The following is a 21184-nucleotide window of genomic DNA, read 5'->3' on the forward strand; positions in this document are numbered from 1 at the left end:
GGTCACATATCAATAAAGGTTCTCATTATGGGGAAAACAAAACTAGTGCCAATCACTTGTGTTGTGTACTGCCGACGATGCGCTTCACCAATGTATTATTCAGTTCCGTTTGTAACTCACAAGTTTATTTGGGTGCTTCAAGCGAACAGATGGAAACAAGATGCCGAAAACTGCCGACAAAGCTGTAAGAAGGTGGCTCCTCCTGTAGCATGGTCCTCAAAGTGTACAGGGATAATTGAGTCCCACAAACTTTAACAGCCTTGTACAGCCAGCAGGCAGCCTCCTTCCCGTCTTCAAATTTCACGAATGATAACGAAGCAAATCGGCTAATTCGTTAGGATATCATGCGTAGCTACACACTGGATGTATCACCAAAATAATGAATCAAACATACTGGACTGAACCTAACTGTGAACCAAACCGGGCAAATGCATTTACAGCAATCAAAATGTAATGTTAGTTAATCGGATGAGCTCCTTAACCACCTTGAAGCAAAAATGACATCCACTTACTACTAGCTGTAATCTTGGAACGTACAAGGGGAAATAATGATCCGAAACTACAGGAACTAGACAGTGTTATATTTCCACTCCATTCACATGTAGTTTTGAAATGGCAAATGACTATACAACACCTTGCATACCGACGAAAATACTGCGGTACTTACCTCTTTATAATATATACACGTGGTATAGCACGTACTCCAATTTTATATATCAAACTTCTGGACTGTAAAAGTTCAAACCAAAGTTACCTCCAGCGCATTTTCAAACTAAATTAAGCATCCAAGTGATCTGACCCGCTCACCCTCTGTCCTCTCTCGCACAGATGCACGCTTTCTGATTCACCATCGCAGGAGAAAGGAGGAAAAGCGATGGAATTGTGTCCAACAAGATGGCACTTTAAATAAAGTTAGCTAGCAACCAATCATTTGGGAAGCTTTGAAGAAGATACTGTTGGATAAATGTAGTAGTAACGAAGATGTAGTTTATGGGAAGAATCATGTTGGCACAAGGCGAGAATAATTCTCTGTGTCCGATACAAGCTTCCTAAGCTTTGAGTGTCAGGTTCAGGAAAGAATCCCTCGGTCCAGGAAAGCTCCCTAGCAAAATGTTTGGGTTACAATCATTTTGAACAACATGAGAAACGAACAAGACAAAGGAACTTGTGATTGCCAGACCTCACACGTATTGTCCAGCTTATCAAAATCAAAAGCAGTGATGCCACGTCCTACCCTGGCGTGCTCTCTCCTATTCAGGATTCCGCCCCGGAATGCTAGCTTCTTGGACCTTTGATTTCTTGATAGACAGCTCCCAGGCTTGAGAGGCCTGCCTCCTCCTTCTGAATAGCTGCAACTATATGAGTACATAGCTGCACTGTGCTGGGTGCATTAGCTGAAGAAGTTACAAGCATAGTAGCACTTGCAGTTTGCAGACATAAGCAGCAAGGATGCCTATCCAAGAGAAGGTGACAATGATGACCGAGAGACTCAAGGCCGATTTCTCCAAGAATGAAACCAAGATCCATAGGTTTCCACAAGGGCTACGCATCGGCTGCCAAGCTGACCGATACATCGCCCCTAGTGTCGTTGCCCTTGGTCCATACCACCATGGGCAACCCCAACTGCAACAGATGGAGGAGGTGAAGCACGCGGCAGCCCACTACCTGTGCAACAAGTCCGGGCACCCAATTGAGGAAGTCTACAGCAAGATCCTCTCGTTTGTCGGTGAGGCCCGAAGCTGCTACACCGACGACCCGGTCGCAAAATTCAGCGATGCTGACTTTGCGGTAATGATGTTCCTCGATGGCTGCTTCCTGCTATACTACATATCTACGGATGTGGAGAAGGAATGCACTCTGTTGGCAAACCGGGTGTGTCTCTCCACAGGGCCATGTCTTCTCAGGGACATATTCCTTCTGGAAAACCAGCTCCCTTGGCTGGTGCTCCACGTTCTCATGACCTTTTTTACCTATGTTGCTCCCCTAGTGCCCCCATTTATTGAAGACATGGCGTCGTATTTCAACATCAGCTCGCATTCAGAGAAGACAAAGCCTCCTGTCACCCTCGAGGGGCCGCACAAGCCGCCACATCTCCTTGGACTCCTCCATCACTATGAGGTAGGCAGCCCGGAGCCTGGCAAAGTGGAGGAGAACTTTGGTGACGAATACCCTTCGCCTACTAGTGCGATCGAGCTTGCGGAAATCGGCATCAAGCTGACGGGCGCCAGCAACAAGGCATGGCTGGTGAACATGAGCCACCGAAGACGTGTCTTCGGTCAGCTCTCCCTGAGGCCACTGTTCCTGAACGACATCACTGCTTGCTGGCTCGTCAACATGGCAGCGTTCGAGACGTGCACGTCCACCAGCTATCCTAAAGATGGCTTCGTTGTCTGCTCGTACCTCTGCATCCTTGGAATGCTCGTCGACAAGGAGGATGACGTGCATGAGCTGCGAGCTAAGCATATCGTGCGCAGCCTCTTCAGCAACAAGGAGCTGCTGGTCTTCCTCAAGGGCCTCGCTCATCACCTGCGCCCTGGCCACCACTACTTCGTCATCTTGTCGAAGATTGGGGTGTACAAGCGTCACAGGAGCGTGCGCATCCTGGTGTACAAGTTCTTCTACAACCACTACAAGACCATCGTTGCCTTGATCTCTCTTGTTAGTGTGCTCGTGGGCATCTTCCAAACCCTTGCAAGTCTCAAACAACCAGCTCAGCCAAAATAGGTTCTGTGGAGTTTTGTTGGTTCATCTTTTCGATCTGCTATCCGGTGTGATGTTGTACTGTCAATGATCCAGAATTAATTGTGTCTCTTGCACTTGTATAGTTCGCGTATGAGTGTGGTGTGTCGTGTGTCTCTTTTGATTTTTTTCTGATTATTGAGTGTCCGTCCAGAACAAACTCCATATATGCAATCCTACTCCAGTATTTATCTGTATTGTTCGTAATGACATATGCACTTTCCAGGCTGCTAACAGAGTCAGTGTGATAGCCAAAACATTGTGCTGACCTCATGAAATATCTAAATGGCCAGACATAAGGTCCTAGCATACAAAATCGCCATTCTCCCAATAATATGCATATTGTAGTTCTGGGCTTCTGCCCAACTAAATATGCACTTGTACAACCTCACTGAACATGTGTTAAACCTTGCAAGGATGGTGGGCAAAGAACTATAATTTACCTTTTGTTGATGTTACAATAAATACCGAGAATTCCCCAAGAGAGCCCTTGATCCAGAACTGCAGTAGAACACTCATGTTTCAGTTTCAGTTTCAGTTATTATCAAAACAAAGGCACGGACACCAGGACCTGGACTGAAACCGCCATGCCTCCATGATGGCGTTCTCCCTAAGTGTGTCTGCTCAATCTGTCCAGGGCTGAAACCACCTCTCCTCCACAAAGGACAGGTTGGCAAACACAGAATGAAAGTTCTCTATCCGAAGTCTCCAAGAACTCAGTTTGCTGCCATGATGGAACCTTTGCAAAAACAGTCGACCACCTTGTATAGCTGGCCTTCCACTAATCCATGGTAACCATTTGCTGAAAGAACAATTGTGAGTACTATTGATTACATCCAGTCCGGGGCTAAATCCACTTCACCACCATGGTAGTATTTTGCTGAACAACTGCGACATCTTGAAATTCTATTGTAATGGCGTGCTGTCATGCGTCACATCAGCGAAAAACAAGTGATTATACCCCTGAGTAGAGTCGGCCACTGACGTGTAACCGTATCACCGCCCTTCTCCACAAGCCATTTCCGGATCAAGCTCCAGGAACATTGACAAGGCACAGACGTGAGTAAGCACATGATTAGGAGTCTCTTCATCCCGTACATGTGTCCTTGAGAGGTACTGCATGTGACATCTTACTTGTGTCGCCGCCAATTTGAACTGCAATGACAGATGGCATAGGGCTAAGGTTGACAGTGCTATCCAGCAAAGCAGAGGCCGGGGAAGAACTATGATCCATAGGAAGATTCCAGAGTCGCTTCCCGCACTAACGCAGATTTCTGCAGTTCAGTATCCTTATGGAAGCATTTCGTCGAACAGGTGGCGGGCGTCGGCATGGTCAGCTCGAAGACAGCAGAAGTAGCGCTCACAAGGTCGAGGTACACTCCGAGGAAACTTGATGAACACTCCAAGACATGACCCGCGGAAGCTGCAGCCCCAGCATCAGCATGGTTGCTGCCGGCGTCGAAGCCCAGGCCAAGTGTGGAAGTCCGTGGCCGGTGGGCGGCGCGGTGTCTCTCCATGCCCATCCCGGAGGCCAGCGGTTTGAGCCAAGGTCGCAGCAGGTCGGCTCCACCACCGTCGTGCCATGGACTCGTCGTTGATTCTTTCCTTCCCCCTCCACCCGCACAAGAGGCAACAGGTCAAGGTTCTCCTTGATTGAAGCTAACGGCGCAGCCTCTCACCCACCATGCACCTCCCCTGCCGCTGCGCGCCAGGTCAAAGAAATCCCGCCCAATCGATACGAATCTGATACCATATATGTGTTGAAAACCCGGCGGAGAGGAGGAGAAATTAGATATAGAGAATAAGGATATCCGAGGAAGAAAGAGCATAGGCAGGAGGCGATTTCATTCGTTTCACCGATGCCTTTTTTTAGTTTTTTTTCTCTCTCACGAGAACCCGATGCCCATTTTTGACATTATCGTCATCTTGTGTCAGTGTCGCCGGTAGATGGACGAAAGTTTCAAGTGTCCGCGACACACCACATATTATCAAGGGTTAATTGGGTCTATTTCATTATAATTTTTACCGGTCTTGATTTGGAAAAATGCCACTCTAACTTTCTTATACGTCTAGCCATGCCATTTTGTCCAATACCATCATGTATACTGTCTAAATACGTATATACATAGTTTTATACGAACAGTTTTTTTTCCATCCCAAGTCAAACAGTTCTATTTCTCTTGCTCTTATTATCCCCCACGCGCTCCTCTATCCTGACCCTAACGAACCCTAAAAAAAGTGGAGGCATGTGCCGTTGTACACGCTGAAATACATGTATTTTATGAACAGTAATTGGTTTTAAGCGGACAGAATGACATAGTTAGAGATATAAAAAAGTTAGAGAGGCATTTCTCCAAATCAAATTTTTGTAATGTCGTATTTTCAACCGATGGAATAAATAGTAGCATAAATCCAATTAACCATAAAAAAAATCGTCCAAACGGACCCTTTTCAATCACCGCCGACCCGCAAAGAAAAACCCAACACACGGCGCGCGTAACTCAATTCAGCATACTACCAGTAGCATCTTGCCGACGTGCCGTACCGTGCCGTGGCGTCGAGGGCGCTTGCTGGCCCGTGTCCTCTGTTTCTCATCCACCAACGGCGGCCGCCCGCGCTAGCTAAAGGGCACGAAACCGAATCAATGCGGCATCTGGCAAGCAAATGCAAGCACACGTACAGCAGCCTAGCTTGTCGGCTCCCTTTCCTTTCGCAATCTCTTCCTTCTTCCTCTTCTTTCCTTGACGCGTCTTCAGCAATCGCGTTCAGCCTCCCTATAAATGTACATCGTCACACGCTCATTACATTACACACTTCAAGCAAAGCAAAGGAAGCCGCTTCTTCCTCCTCCTCCTCACATCTTATTCAGTTATTCGTCAGGAAGAAGAAGAAGAAGAAAAAAGAGTGCTATATTCCTCTCTGCAGAGTTAGTTCCAGCGGTTCGACGGCCATGAGCTACCAGCAGGGTACGTGCTACTCTGTTTCTGAAGCAACCGCAGGCTGCGCCAAGATCTGCAATTCTTCGAGTTCGATGTTAATTAATGTTTCTTTTGGTTTGTGCAGGATACCCGCCCCAGGGCCACCAGCAGCAGCAGCAGGAGGCCTACGTGGCGCCGCCGCCGCCGCCGGCCGGCTACCCAATGGAGAAGGACGACCAGCTGCAGCAGTCGTACCCCGCCGGCGCCGGAGCCGAAACCACGACCCGCGGCCACCACCACCACCACCACCACCATGGCGGTCACCACGGCAACGGCGGAGGCGGCGGCGGCTTCCTGAGAGGATGGTGAGCTAGCTATTCTTCTTTTTCCATTAATTCTGAATCCACACCCTGTATTCTCCAGGCATCAGGATCCCCTGACATTGTTTGCTTCTTTTTTTGTTGCAGCTGCGCTGCGCTCTGCTGCTGCTGCCTCCTCGACGCCTGCTTCTGAGTTCCGAGATTGCGTCCATCGCGATCCTGGCATGCATGATGAGTAGCTTAGCTACGCGCCTATGTGCAGTGCAGTTATCTTGATCATTTGTTTGTGGGTTACTTCTCTATGTATCGAGGGAGTGTGTATACTAGTAGCTCAGCACATTTTGTTATGTGTGATGGTGGTGGTGGTATTTTTTTTTTCCCGTTCTGTATGATTCGAAATGGACGTACGTGTGCGACTCATCCGGTGGCTTATTCGCCTTGCTCGCCACTTCCCTTGTTGAATTCAAGATGATGGTGCCTTTGTTGTGAATACAGAATTTGTGAAATCTTTAGATCTCTGTGTTCTTCTCTGTTAATTTTTGAAAGCCCCAGATCTGTGTTGGAATGGAAGTTTTTCGAATTTCTATAAGTTACTACCTGTTGACCTCCGATTTAAAATAAGTGTCGCAAATTTGAACTATGCTTAGTTCAAAACTGAGACACTTATTTTAGATCGGAGGGTGTACGTATTCTAGATTCTTAAAATTTGAAATTTTATCAACAAGTTGGTTTCAAATTTGAAAGTTCAACAAAAATTTACTAAAAGTTCTTTTTGATTTTTGGGAGTAGATCTGATAATCTGATAGTTCTTTTGAAAACAAAAAATTGAAAGTTGCAGCCTTGAATTTCTTCTAAAAATTTGAAGGTTGGGTAAAATGGAAGTTGAGAAAACAAACACTGAAAACTGAACAAATTAGAAGTTGAAAAACCAAACAGTACTTTCAGGAAAAAGTGAAAGTCAAAAATTGAAATGTCTTAAAAATGTATATGTTTCTTTGCGAATTTTGAAAGTTTTGGTATTTCAAAAAAACATTTGCTCTCTGATAGACAGATTTTAAGTCGACACAATAATTGCTCACTGAAAGCTTGCGGGAGAAGGACGTAGGCCTAGAAATGGGAAAAGAGGACAACATGTATGTCCCAAAAAAGGAAAATAGTCTAGCCCAGTCGGAAAGCGACCACAGAGGATACTTGTTGCGGTCGTATTCCCCCTCCCCATCCCTGAGAGAAACGGGTTTAGCTGACAAGGAATCATGTCTTTTTAATTCTAATTTTGTTAATCCCAATAAACCTGTAAGCCTCAAATTAGGAGATATAGCTCCGTCCACTATCTTTGATTACCTTAAAAAAATTGAATTCAAAATTTGATTAAAATATCTCGTCAAGTGAATATCCGGTATTTTTCGATTTCCTGGTTGCCGCAATCCACCCCCATATCCCTTTCTAGGAAAAAGGGTATTTGGTACTCCGTATCAAAAACCTTGAATGGAACAATTATGCTACATCCAAGTCGTTTGATTTTTAGTTAGGGCTCAGTCAATTTTTCAGCCGTTGGATTTGGTTTTTGTGTTTTGATATTCAGAACAAACGACGGAGAATTGGGAGTAAGGATGGCATCTAGATACTAATCTGACTATTCTGGTACGTCGATTAAGATTTAAGACTTTTGTTTAAAAATCAAGACAACTAAGTCTCCACTAGATTAGTGCTGCACTAAGACAAGAAAACATGGAGTCCGTCAGAAAACCTTTATTACTTACAAGTTACGACGACTTCTTTACCGCTATGCTGCCGCCACCGTCGCCATGACCTCGCAAAAGAGTATCTCTTTTTTGGGGTCGCAAAAGAGTACAATTCATCGGTGCCCGTCTGAAAAGAAAACCCCAACGCGGATGAGAACCACGTCGAAGAAATAGATGGCTTAGGGTATACCAATTGATTGTGAGACGGTAATGGTGTCGATTCCGAGATTTCGTGACTCCTGTCTTTTGTGCTAAGGTTAATCCTCGTTATCCTTGATCATCATGTTAGGTTTGACCGTTGACTTTAGAGAAGCAAAAAACCAAAAGCAACCCGTTGCCACTTGTCCACTCAAGAGACGACACGAGCCATATATCCACGCGCCGACAACGAGAGCCCATGGGCTGGATCAAGGCAACGCGGATAAGCAATCTTTTGCCGCGTCGGCAATCAGCGACTCAGCGTAGCGTCCGTGTGTAGTACAGAGAAAAATCCTCTACTATAAAATAGACACCAGACGCTCAAGTTCTCAACGCAGTCCTGCTCCTCCATCCCCGTTTTCAGAGAATCTTGATCCAAAGACATCACAGTAGTTCTGTTCCGCACGATCTTCTGCACAGAGTAATTAGTCTCGATCGACCATGAGTTACCAGCAAGGTTCTTCCCCCGCAGGCGCAGCAGGATACCCGGCTGCACGCCAGCAGCAGCAGCAGCAAGCCTACGTGGCGCCGCCGCCGCCGCCCGGCTACCCACAGGTGCAGGACGAGCAGCAGCAGTACCCAGCCGGCGCCGGCGCCGGCGCCGAGACCACCAGCCGCGGCCATCACCATCACCACCACGGCGGCGGCGGCGGCTTCTGGAAAGGATGGTAAGCTCTACTTCTTCTTATTCTGAATTCTCTCCACTCTGCACTCTGATTCTTTGAACAGCAAAGTTTAATTGCTTCCTTTTTGTTGCTGCAGCTGCGCGGCGCTCTGCTGCTGCTGCCTCCTCGACGCCTGCTTCTGATTTGATCGAGCTTGTCCGATGCTCGTCTCGTGATCATGGAGCGCTTACATTACATTACATACACGCGCTCTGATCACTGGGCTGAGCAGGGAGGAGGTGTTCATCATGCACGGTTGATTGATTTGCTTTCGAGCCTGGAATGCCCATGCCGTGTACCTGATCATTCTTTTTTTTTCTCCTCTCTGGTGGCGTGTTCTGCTCTTGTTGCATGGTTTCTTCCTTGTGTATTGTAAAGTTTGTTGCTGCTTAAGCAACATTTTGTATGTATGCGCATGTATGTTATGTACTTCCTCCTTGTCATGTATGTTAAGTTGTGCTAAACCCGTGTCAATAAATATGGAACAGAGGGAGGGAGTATACTTTTCACGCGATCTTTTGTGCGTCATGTACTCCCTCCGTCCCATATTAAGTGCTGAAATATGTATGTATCTAAACGTTTTTTGGATATAGATACATGCATATTTGAATAAATTTAAGTCACTTAATATGAAGCAGAGTGATTATATTTTCGTATAATATATGGACAGTTAAATCACATTTTGAATTATACTATATGGCCGTTGAATGTGTTGCTGGATGCGACGCTGCACCCGGCCCAATTCAAGCTCTACATTAAACTGCATAACATAAATCTTACTACATTCTGTGACATAACACCAGAATTAGATGATCTGGTCACCAACATGGCAAAAGACTAAGGTTTCGACTGTTAGATGATATGATCTGCCATTGACTTCGATGATACCCTCGCCAGCTTCATGGCTCGGATTGGTCATTGCCTTGGCCTCCACTTCCAGAGACTCCGGAAGGTTGATTTTCAGCCACTGCTCGACAAGATTAGGTGCCGGCTGGCTGGATGGAAGTGCAAGAACTTGCTGAGTCATCACCATGGCGAAATCCATCCTATCTCTCTATCAAGAGCAGGCCACCTAACACACCAAAGCTCCAAAAAGTCCGAATCAAACTCAAAAGCAAGAGACCAATTAACTGGCCTAACCAGCAACAGATAAACACAGGACTTCAAATATGAGAGGGGATACAGGACCAACACAATTTTCCATCTGAATCTTCAGTGGTCATGCATAGTACGCTTTGTATTCAGAGTTGTTGACATGTCGCCGTTACCAGGATCTGATTGTCTGAAATCTCAACTTGCCTCAGAGTGCATGGCTGCGTCGTCAATACCCTGATGAGACATTCTTCTGCTTGATGTACTTCCATCTCAATCATATGAAGTCATCACTCACCAACAGGACTCAATACATACAAAAGAATTCTACATCTTTGCCACGCTGAGTCGTTGCATCTCACTGGGGGCGCCCATGTTCGTGTTCATGTTGATATCTGAGTTAGTGGTCTTTCCTCCACCGAGATTGCTCCGTTGTTTGCTACTGAATCATTTAATTGCCACCCATTCTATGTGTTACATATCACGATTTTTTGATTATGTTTGATTATGTTTTGAGGTAATTGCTTTTTCAAAGAAATATTCAGAGAGAATTCTTATTTAGTAAAAAATTGAAGAACATTTAAACAACTCAAGCACAATTATATTTTTAATTCCGCGCATTTACCTAGTTTTAAAAAATAACTGTCTGATTTTTCTAATGGCAAATGTGTGGAAACTTCAATTTTCTGAAGAATATGTGGCGGACTGCCATTCCATCCATTATGTTTCAACCTTTTTTTTATGGAAAGTTTCAACCTTCGTTCCGATGCAAAACATGTGTTATTTGATGCAAAATGGTGAAGAATACTGCAAAATGCAGCACCAAATTCTTCTCAAAGTTTTTAATCTATTTCTTGTCTTCGCACAAAAGTGAAACATGGAAGCTATTATAAAAGAAAAACATGTAAAAATTGGATTCAATAGCATGTTTTGTTTAATCTTATTATCCTATATGATTGCATACCACACGAACTTTCACGGAATCACCAAAAGACCTTTCATTGCACCATAGGAAAACCATTCCTTTTTGCAAGTTGTTTGTGCCAATGGAAAATTTTCTACTCCCTCCGTCCAACAAAAGATGTCTCAAGTTTGTTAAAATTTGAATGTATCTAGACATGACTTAGTGTATAGATGCATTCAAAATTAGTCAAAGTTGAGACATCTTTTATTGGACGGAGGGAGTACAAAATATATTGAGGCACACTTACGAAAAAAAATACTAATTACAATCGTACAAGTCAAACAAGAACCAAACAACCCGCATAGTAAAAGTTCCAAGGATTACAGTCTCCTTTTGTTTCCAAAAAATCCTTTGAAACAAAGAGGCCAGTCGTCTTCATGTTTATGAAAGAAAAACACACCAGTCTTTTTCAACTGAGCAGAAAAATTAATAAAATATGAGTACATCCATTCCAGTTATCACAACGAAATGAGGAACGATGTTCAGAAGTACAGGATCCGGGTTGTGATCTCAAACCAGAATCAGCAGGGCACAAGCATTCACCTCGCCCCACCGATCTCACCGCTAGAACAAGCCGACAGAGCCAGCGGGGAGGTGTCCCTGTGGAGCCCGGGCTTGTTGCTTGAGCTCGAAGGTGCACTGACTCGGCTTCCTGAAGACTGTTGAACTGAATACCCGGAAGAAGAGTAGCCAGTGCTCGAGATCTTGAGCTGCCAATCAGGGACGTATCTAGGCCTCATAGCTGTATCCACGTCGGTCATCTCGATATCTTCTGTGAGCATGGACACGACCTTCGACATCTGCGGGCGTTGCTGTGGCATGCCCATCGTGCAAAGAAGAGCAACATTGATAACTCGCGCTGCCTCTTGCTCATCAAATTCTGCAAGTCTAGCATCTAGCAGTTCAAGTGTCTGTTTGCTCTCGTGTAGACGCCAGACCTGCAAGCCAAAGTTAGGTTAATAAAGTTAAGCTGAGTTTGGTATTGAGGTGGATTTTGTCTGAAGGCCAAATCAGTTTCTCCATTGATTGACTAGAAACATATACAAGAGCTTACATGGGCCTTGGGCCTGACTAGACTATAGGAAAATATAAAGCTAAATACATACAAAGGAAATACTCTAATACTCTTAATAACACACACACACACAACTCAAGGTGGATCTGAAACATTGAGTTTGAGAATATGGAGTTTGTGTTGTTCTCTAGTTTGAGCTTTGTTGAAGAAATCTGCCACCTGAAGCTCCGATGGACATATTGGAGACCGATGTGTTTGGTTAGCTCATGTTTGACAGGATCATTAGCAATCTGAATCGCTGCAGTGCTGTCACCATGGTTTTTAAAGCGTCCAGGCGCTCTAAGGCGTCGGGGAGGGGGCTCAACGCCTAGGCGCTCAAAGGGCGGCGAGGCGACGCCTTAGTCATTTTTGCAATGCGCTGGGGGAACTGTTGAATATGGCCCATGCTGGCCCAACTGAACAAAGGGTTTTCTTCCTTCTCCCTCTCCCGTGCTCCCCACGCACTGCAGCCGCCACGCCACAGACCACCAAATCCATGAGCACTCAAGGGAGGGACGGTGGAGCAAGATCTTGGCCGGAGAGGGGAAGGGCCCGCGGAGGAGGATGGGATCTGGCGGGAGCTCCTCTCTCTCTTTTCCCTCGATTTATACCACTGCTGTGTTTCCCTCTCTCTCCCCACTCTGTTTGCCCCCCAATTTCTCCCGCCGATTTCTGTTTCCCGCTCGACCTTCTATCGACAGCGTCCAGAAACGAGCGAAGCGGCGATTTCAGCGCCTAGGCGACGCCCCTGGACGCTTTAGTTCGAATTCTAAGGCGAGAACGACGCCTTGACGTCGCTGGGCGCTTCGACGCCTAGGCGACGCTTTGAAAACCATGGCTGTCACAAAGAAGTGATGTTGGTGCATCACATGAAACACCAAGATCAGCCAGTAACCAACGAAGCCAAAGGATCTCTGATTTAGTCCCAAAGTCCAACACCCAAGGAGCGCTAACACTTGACACAGAACATGATGAAGCATGACTACTAATAGATCCATTCAACGATGCTTGCAACTGATTCAATTGGGTCTGAGGATTGCTAAGTTGGTTCTGAAACTGAGTCAATTGAGTTGCAAAACATTGCAAACTGATGGGGGCTGAAATGGGAACAACAACATCAGCTCTATGACACAAGGAAGGACAAGGACCAAGCAGACCGTCAGAATTCATGATGTGCAGCCAGTAATGAAAAATGCGGACCGACACGGCAGCACCAGTAGCCAACTTCTTATCCAAACAAATCAGCCCACAAGTAAAGACCTGCTTCTCTGCTCGTAACCAGCACACATACTGCAGGAACGAGCTCACTCCAATTCTGCAGCAATCAAAGGCAAACAGCAGCACATAATCTACCTTATACTTGTGTAGGAACAGATCAAACTGCAGGAAATCCTACCCCTCCTGTATCTGCCACACAAGAATTGGAAGGATGTACAGAACAGAGCAGGCCAACAGCAGGAAGAGGAAGCCAGTGGAGACGGAGGTTCAGCAAAACAGCAGCAAACCAATCGGAGGCAGGGGAGACGGAGACGACCAAGTCCGACCTGGACTCAAGCGGTCGAGGAAACAGCAGCCGGCATGGCGGTGGCCAACGGGACTAGAAACGAGGTCGGCGGCGTGACGGGAGACGGCAGCCAGCAACTCGCCGGCGGATGCAGCGGCGGCAGACATGAAGGGGAAGCTACGGAGATGGCCTAACGCTCTGCTACCATGTCTGAAGGCCAAATCAGTTTCTCCATTGATTGACTAGAAACATATACAAGAGATTACATGGGCCTTGGGCCTGACTAGACTATAGGAAAATATAAAGCATAAATGCATACAAAGGAAATACTCTAATACTCTTAACAGATTTGATGATGTAGTTTTTTCAACCAGCTTTTGCCTAGGCTAACAATTTTTTTTCCTACTTTATGTGTATTTTTTCACAGTATAAAATAAGTTCAGCAACCGTAGACTGAGCCTTAGTACACTACACAAATAATACTCCCTCCGTTCCTAAATACTTGTCGTGGTTTTAGCGCAAATTTGTACTAAAACCATGACAAGTATTTAGAAACGGAGGGAGTAGAAGATAATTTTTGTTTAAGTCAGATACGTATAGCAAAACTCACCCATCCAAGAAGATATTTCTCATCTTCCTCAAGACTGTCATCGAAATTCAGCCGTCCAGCAATGATCTCCAACACCACGATGCCAAATGCGAAAACATCAGCCTTTTCTGTCAGGTGGCCCATCATGGCATACTCAGGCGCGAGATAACCACTAGAACCATAGCATGGTAAGTGTCTGATTAAATTTTAGTTATGAAGGTGCACAAGACTAATTAAGAAGGTCAGGAGATGTTCTTACAGTGTGCCAGCAACTCCTGTGCTAACATGAGTCATGCTGTCCTTGTAATGCCTAGCCAGCCCGAAGTCAGAGATCTTAGGGTTGAGATCAGCATCCAACAACACATTGCTGGCTTTGATGTCCCTGTGCACTATACGCATGCTGGACTCCTCATGGAGATATGCTAGACCCCTTGCAATGCCTACACATATCTCAAAACGTGTTCTCCAGTCGAGGTTCAGTTCCGTCTTGCCTGCATTTTCACCGAAGCTTTAGACACCTGGAAAGTTATAATGGTGCCAGTTGAGGTGGCTAATGACAACTTGAAGTACCGAAGATTGCTCGATCGAGGCTCCCATTTTCCAGGTACTCGTACACCAAAAGTGGTGCCTTACTGCCAATGCAACAACCGTGCAACTTCACAAGGTTTCGGTGCTGAACTGCAGATATGGTGGCAATTTCTGTCATGAACTCCTTTTTCCCTTGATGAGATGTAGGAGACAGCTGTTTTACAGCTACCATTCTCCCATCATGTAGCTCACCCTATACGCAAAAGATACAGCTCGTGATTTCAGCATGAAACAAGTATATACTATATTTAGTAGATCATGAACAGTACAAATCTTCAATGAATTTTAGAACCAAACAAGCATAATTGATACTCCCTCCGTTCCATAATTCTTGTCGAAATCTTACATGTATCTAGACACTTTTTAGGAACAGATACATCCATTTTTGGGCAAATTTGAGACAAGAATTATGGAACGGAGGGAGTATAAGTTCAAAAATTCTTAGGGAGTATAAGTTAAAAAATTCAACTGGAACTGGAACTGACCATGTAAACAAGTCCATATCCCCCTTTTCCGAGAATGTTACTAGGACTAAAATTTCCGGTAGCTGATTTTATTTCACCATAACTGAAGACGTTAGGCCGCCCAACTATACTGAACAGCTCTATAAAACACCACATCAATAAAACAAGAAGGAAGCACCTGTCAATTTCTCCCCATGATTACCCCAACAATGTTAGTGTTTGTGTTACCTTCCATTTCCACCTCTAACCTCCTCCTTTTCTGTCTCCAGGCAAAAGTCCCCACGAGTGCCAGAAGGCCTAAAACTGCAACACAAACTCCAACTCCAACAACCAAACCTGTTTTACTGGCTGTGCTGTTTTTCTGTGGACCAGGATCCCCTTCATTATTGCTACCTACAGTAGGAGTAAGATAGAAAATAGAGTTTATAAGATGATTTATGGGACTAATTGAATTGTGATAAGCATAAGTAACAATACCATAAGAAGATACACTTAATGCTGAGATAGCTGGCCCGTAGTGCCCCTGCTTAGGAACACAACAGGTGCCCTTTCCAGCCCAAAAGAGACGAATCTCAATGAAATTATTCGTAATTTGAACAATATATAACTTCGGAACAACAGTGTAAGATTTTCCATTTGCTTGTTTCTTTATATCAAAATCCTTTTCTTTAAGTTCTCCCTGCATGCACCAGGCAAGACAACAAAAGATATAAAAATCCAAGGAAGAGAAAGGAAATGTTGTAGAATCAGTTTAGTTGATAAAACAAATGGGAATCATTCCCACGATTTTATGTACTATTAAGATGTTATCATTCTCTGGTATATGCACGAATAAACCACCTGAATGTATATATTGAAAATCCTCTTCCCCACACTTCTCCATGTCTGATCATCTGGGAAAAAGATCTCAGAAAATTGAAGTAAAACATTGTAATTGCCATTCTTAAGCCCAATGCCGTAGTATCTCAATGAAGAGGGTGACATTCTAGCTGTCTGAAATAGTTCAGAATCAAGTGTGTTGGTAAACCGGTTCGAAGTGTCTATTATGTAAGTCGCATCATTGGTATCAATGAATTTCCCAGTGTTGCTAACACCCCATCTAGATGAGTTCATAACGTAGTATGATGCACCCTGAAGACTGGCATCATCAGGATCGTAAATGGAGTTGTCTGCGGCTCTGATGGGTGTCTCACCACCAGAGTCTACCGCGAAGGAGGAATCTGCAAGTTAACATCAACATAGAAGTGATACAGATTTTAGTATTGTCCAGGGAAGATGCTGCTAAGGATGAAGAGATAAGGGCTCACAAGATGGAGAGCCACTAAGACATGGAGTATCACGCTGAAGGCAATTTAGTCCTGGAGGCAAAATACTGACAAAGTAGATAGCTCAACCTTCAATGACATAGTTAAATTACGAGTTGCGGTATTCCATATGTAGATTAAAAAAGATAAATGATCTAAGAAAAAAATACCTGCTGTTGGAGCTATCTATTATGAAGTTGTTCCACACCAAATTCCTAAAAGAAAACCAATGCAGACAGTTTGGTCACAAAATGCTATGTTCAGCATGCAAGTCTATAGTTTCACAGTTCAGACTCCGAAATGAAAATGTAACATAAATGCATTGATTTTGTGTGTAATTATTAAAAAACCTACACTTTTGAATTGTTTGTGTTCACCCACGATGGAAATCTTCCAGAGAGCATATTGTATGAAAGGTCTCTACAATAAAAATATTAAGGCATATTCATTAAAACAATGAAGAAAGAGAATAACCAAGATCCTCCACATATAAACAAAAACCAATCATTCATCTTCCATGGCGTGGTGCGCATACATCCTGTCAGCATGAAATAGAATAAAACAGACCAACAGACCTCTTGGAACAAAGGAAGAAAATAGATCTTTTTACTTGATAGAAGAAAACATCTTACATGGTACGAAGTGAAGGGCTTTTTGTATCCGGTAGGCTCCCAGAGAGGTTATTGCTCCCAAGAAAACTGGTCTCGATGAACCTTAGTTTTTGAAAATTGAAATCCTTAAAATAGGACTAATAGAAGAACTAGATTCTATCCAGATATCCTTACAGAAATGTGAGAGAACTCAGGTTCAGAAGAATTGAAGAAACTTCGCCTGTGATGCTGTTAAAACTTAAGTTCCTGATTCAGCCGGAAACATATAAAGATCGTTACACACAAACACTTTCCTCCCAAGTCCCAACTAAACAATTAGGTTTAAAACAATTCCCAGTAATGTTAAATTCGTAAAAAACATCCAATATTTTCTTACAGATAATTAAGTTGTGCAAATTTCGAGAAGTCCACTGAAGTAAGGTTGTCAGATATCCTGGAGTTTCTCAGGACTCTGCAGTAAGAGAATAAAAAGCTTTAGGGTATCCCACATGCCAAAACACAAAGAAGTTATTAAGTACAAACTATATCATCGTACAAAATACTCAAAGATGTCATGTTAACCACAAAATCCAAGGAAGACACCTCGCCCGTTAAATCACCTATTCGCCTTCACAATATAAAAGTTAATGAACCATATGCCCGATTTAAAGTAGGAAGAACCTACAAACTTGTTAACTTGAGTAGATTAGAAAAACTTGCAGGAATGGGACCATCAAAGTAATTTCCTTGGAGTCTCCTGCATTGACACATACATCTAATAAGCAGAGAAAGAATCAACTCATTTACAAATCATGAAAGCATAGTCACCCGGTCACTAAATGTGACACATGGGGAGATATAGAATGGTAAAAGAAAGATAGAAACAGCAGCAGCTTCAGTCTACTCCTATCATGAACCCCGAAAACATGTGGATCATTTCTCGTCACAATTATTTTTACTAACAAGGGAACTAGAGCCTGCAAAAGTAACAAATTCACCATGTGATATCTTACAGTTCTATCAAATTTGATAAAGTTCCAATGTAATCAGGTATCTTCCCAGTAAACTCGTTATCTGATGCCCATCTGAATGCATAAGAACAAAGTTACTGCACTGACTGTAGCACATCTGCATGTGCCTTTATAACAGAAAGTGCAATAAGAGAATTTACAGTATTTTCAGGTTCTTAAGTTTTGAAAAGTTAGGTGGTAGCTCTCCACTTAAACCACAACTATCAATATACCTGGAATAAAAAAAAGAGAAATGGTTATGCTCAATTTCGGTACATGTGTTTTACAAGAAAAGGTAGGTCAAGCATAACCAAGACATAACAGTTGCTCAAGTTGGGTCAAGTTTTCTACTACTTCAGGAAGTGGGCCGACGAACTTGTTGGTGCTGATGCCCCTGAAACATAAGGAAATGGAGGTTCAGAAAATACAAACATGACACAGTTGGTACATAAAAAATCAGGTGTTTGATTTATGGAGGCGGTACTTTTTCTTTACTTTGTGGCAGTAACTTCTACAAGAAATAAGCAATAAGATTCTGAGCACCGCAAATAAAATGTACTAACAGATCAACAATCTCCACATGGCTAGAATATATTCTTGTGGATTTGAGTTGCGATGAGATTCTTGAGGTGCTATGAGAGATATTCTCTTACAGTGCTATGAGATTCTTGAGGTTACCGAGCTCCCTAGGTACAACTCCAGTTAATGCATTGATTCCCAGAGCTCTTGTAATTTTGAAAAGAGCATAGCAAGTTAAGGACTCACAAGATACCAGATAATAGTACTACCATTAGTATATATTTAAATGTTTCGAAGAAACATGAAATGTAATTCTTACAGGTACTTCAACCGAGTCAGCTTTCCAATGAATGCTGGTAAAGATCCAGTTAAGTAATTTTGCACTAAATTCCTGCAAGGTATCAGATAACCAGTGTACAACTAAGGTTTCTAGATTTATCTGCGGAAACACTTATTGGGCGTCGGACAGCAGCATTTAATTCATATAGGCCTTACAATCTAAATGCAATTAGAACTAACATGTTACCAGGATGATCTGTAAAATAGAGGTTATCGATTGGCATGAACCGTAATAGTGGGAACTTATTTGTATTGAGAAAACCATTTTAACTGAAAATGGAATGTAAATAAAGGAAGTAACATATTTGCTGATGCTGTTTTCTACCTCTTGAAAATCAACACAGCCAATTAAATGACATATCTACTGAAAGCCTGACCAAGTAATTAACTAACAAACTCTATGTGCAATGTATAAAACACGGAAGCTCTCTGTTCACTCCACATAACCTATAGCTGTAAAACTAGAACAGATAGTCTACTGTACTACCTCTCGTCTGTAAGTTTCTGTAATGCTTTAAATGGATGTCCTTTAGTGTTCATACAGGTTTGTCAGGTAAGTTAGATTTTGCAATTCCGCTGGAATCTGACCAACCACATCTAGTCCGTACACTTTCCTGCATAAATAGAAGAACAATTCAATAAGAAACAGGATTACATCTCAAAATTAGTGCATCGACTAGAATGAGAACATTCAACAACTATTCACACCAATGTTATGCAAACAACTGTATGGTAAGTTGATAACCATGCCAAAATGTCATTCGGTCACTTCATTTTTCTCAACAAGTTCGTCAAAGAAGATTGCCTTATATGGATTGCTAGAACAATCCTTTTGGCATTCACCAAAGTTTGTCATAGGTGTGGTGGACTACTGGACTTTTGGCTTGGCCCACTTTTTCTGCCGCAATAGTTTATCTAATTCATGGCAGGATTTTTAGAGAAGCTCATCTAACGACAGTTGTGGCAATATTGAGTAACCAAAAAGATACCCCCTGCCTAGGATTTACTCCGATTATTTGGGATGGACCTTTACCTCCTGATTCCTGGAATCGGGGTTGAAAATATAGACTTTTTCTCTAGGATTTACTCGGAATATTTTGGGATCGAAAGGAGTGAACTCACAGTCTTGTGATGTGGCAGACGGTGCTGACGTTGTAGGAGCAGTCGCACTTGATGCCCGGATTGAAGTCGACGGCGGTATCCAACTCGGTGTCATCGACGGCGGCGCCGCTGCAGAGCTCGCCACTGATGTTCCACAAGGGCGGCGACAGCGGCGCGCGCAGGCCCCACCGCCGGAAGATGGCGTTGAGCGCGGCCACTGCGTATATATGTATGCAGCTGATCATTTGAACGCGTTAATCAGAGGAATCGAATGGAAGAGGTAGGAAGTGCCTTCGGATGGATCCGTCTCTGCTTGCCGCTGAGCTCGAGCAGACAGCGCGAAGAGCAGCAGCACAAGGCCGCTCAAGCAACCACAAGGCCAAACCAACGCCAAACCTCCATGTCTTGGCCGCATCGCTAGCTGCTCTGTTTCTCTCCCTCCCTGAGATTGAGATTGAGATTAATGGTAGAGGGTGCCTAGAATGCTATCGCTATTTGGTGGCAGAAGACTTCTTTTTTTGACAGCTGGTGGCAGAAGACTTTTTATTAGCCAGTATTCGCATGTCAGCAGCTTGTATAATGTTCTGATTTCCCATAAGTTTGTTGGAATTTGGGACTAGGGCCCAAAATCCAATCTGAAATTAATTTCTGAAAAATCTCAAATTTCTGAGGTTTGTTGGAAAGTGAAATATTCCCACCTTGCTAATTTAAGGAAAGTTGGACCAATATATAAAAAATATTGGTATCCCACCTATCAACAAGGTGAGCAAGAGAATATCCCCACACGAGCTCCTCCTACGCTCGCCTATTCAGGTGAGCAAGGGATCGAGTCGGGTCGTACTTATCTTTTTGGCATTGCGGAATCGATTTTGGTTTTATAAATCAATGTTGGTTGGTTTTTTAAACCGAACAGACATCTGCCGGCGTCGCGTCCATGATCCAATCTCTTTCTTTGTTCGCCGCCTTCTTCTACTCTATCCCGTCGGCTGCGTGCACAGCTTGCCGGGAGAGCAGACCTCCGGAACCCCGACCTTCGTGATCCTGCCCGGAAGACGGTCAATAAGATTTTTGGAGAGCGTTCTCACGCGACTGCTCGCTTCATCACGTCCATGTTTCTCCATCACCAATGGCCAACATTGTCCCCAACAACCATGATCCCGCGGCTCAGGCTTCCGCTCAAGCTCAGTAGCAGCAGGTTGCCCAACTCCAAACTCAGTAGCAGCAGGCTGCTCTACTCCAACAGCAGCAGATTGAACAACAGGCGGTTGCTGCTGCTCAGATGCAAGCGCAGGCGCTGGCAGCTGCCCAGGAGATTGCCAAGTCGGCTGCTGCAGCTGGCTGAACATCGACGCCGCTAGACTCGTCACCGACTTCAACAAATTCATCAACAAGGAACAACCAACTCAGGAGAAGGGCACCGTACTGTACGTAATCTGTTCTTTCTTATTGATTTTATTTAGTAGTTATATTACTCATGCTGTAGA

At 44.0% G+C, this 21184-nt stretch overlaps 4 protein-coding genes across 4 annotated transcripts; 3 read left to right on the plus strand and 1 right to left on the minus strand.

Annotated features, from left to right (window-relative positions):
• Positions 1-1449: 1449 nt before the first annotated feature.
• LOC100824298 (UPF0481 protein At3g47200) lies at positions 1450-2724 on the plus strand. The gene has a single exon (XM_003571472.2). The coding sequence runs from the start codon at positions 1450-1452 to the stop codon at positions 2722-2724; it is 1275 nt and encodes a 424-aa protein (XP_003571520.1).
• A 2802-nt stretch (positions 2725-5526) lies between these two features.
• LOC100831149 (cysteine-rich and transmembrane domain-containing protein WIH2) lies at positions 5527-6497 on the plus strand. The gene is made up of 3 exons (XM_003573485.4): positions 5527-5705; positions 5803-6022; positions 6125-6497. The coding sequence occupies exons 1-3, from the start codon at positions 5690-5692 to the stop codon at positions 6168-6170; spliced, it is 282 nt and encodes a 93-aa protein (XP_003573533.1). The 5' UTR covers positions 5527-5689; the 3' UTR covers positions 6171-6497.
• Positions 6498-8220: 1723 nt separating this feature from the next.
• On the plus strand, positions 8221-9143 carry LOC100831453 (cysteine-rich and transmembrane domain-containing protein WIH2). Its single transcript, XM_003573486.4, has 2 exons — positions 8221-8585; positions 8680-9143. The coding sequence occupies exons 1-2, from the start codon at positions 8359-8361 to the stop codon at positions 8723-8725; spliced, it is 273 nt and encodes a 90-aa protein (XP_003573534.1). The 5' UTR covers positions 8221-8358; the 3' UTR covers positions 8726-9143.
• A 1879-nt stretch (positions 9144-11022) lies between these two features.
• LOC100824916 (probable LRR receptor-like serine/threonine-protein kinase At1g56130) lies at positions 11023-20212 on the minus strand. Its single transcript, XM_024460684.1, has 23 exons — positions 19992-20212; positions 19722-19917; positions 19208-19213; positions 18580-18651; positions 18395-18466; positions 18064-18135; positions 17903-17974; positions 17745-17816; positions 17417-17488; positions 17129-17203; positions 16927-16998; positions 16774-16854; positions 16496-16561; positions 16312-16356; positions 16145-16209; positions 15678-16057; positions 15315-15516; positions 15066-15230; positions 14859-14977; positions 14356-14566; positions 14045-14276; positions 13807-13957; positions 11023-11576 (listed from the first exon to the last, which is right to left on the minus strand). The coding sequence occupies exons 1-23, from the start codon at positions 20113-20115 to the stop codon at positions 11178-11180; spliced, it is 3021 nt and encodes a 1006-aa protein (XP_024316452.1). The 5' UTR covers positions 20116-20212; the 3' UTR covers positions 11023-11177.
• Positions 20213-21184: the final 972 nt, after the last annotated feature.

The sequence above is a fragment of the Brachypodium distachyon genome, chromosome 3 (assembly GCF_000005505.3).
Source record: "Brachypodium distachyon strain Bd21 chromosome 3, Brachypodium_distachyon_v3.0, whole genome shotgun sequence".
NCBI classification, from domain to species: domain Eukaryota; kingdom Viridiplantae; phylum Streptophyta; class Magnoliopsida; order Poales; family Poaceae; genus Brachypodium; species Brachypodium distachyon.

Coding starts and splice junctions, on each gene's coding strand:
- LOC100824298 (XM_003571472.2), top strand. CDS start 1,450: ATGCCTATCCAAGAGAAGGTGACAATGATGACCGAGAGACTCAAGGCC.
- LOC100831149 (XM_003573485.4), top strand. Junction 6,023..6,124: donor GGCGGCTTCCTGAGAGGATG/GTGAGCTAGCTA, acceptor TTTTTGTTGCAG/CTGCGCTGCGCTCTGCTGCT.
- LOC100831453 (XM_003573486.4), top strand. CDS start 8,359: ATGAGTTACCAGCAAGGTTCTTCCCCCGCAGGCGCAGCAGGATACCCG. Junction 8,586..8,679: donor GGCGGCTTCTGGAAAGGATG/GTAAGCTCTACT, acceptor TTGTTGCTGCAG/CTGCGCGGCGCTCTGCTGCT.
- LOC100824916 (XM_024460684.1), bottom strand. CDS start 20,115: ATGCGGCCAAGACATGGAGGTTTGGCGTTGGTTTGGCCTTGTGGTTGC. Junction 18,467..18,579: donor CTGACTCGGTTGAAGTACCT/GTAAGAATTACA, acceptor CAAAATTACAAG/AGCTCTGGGAATCAATGCAT. Junction 14,567..14,858: donor GATATGGACTTGTTTACATG/GTCAGTTCCAGT, acceptor TTTTGCGTATAG/GGTGAGCTACATGATGGGAG.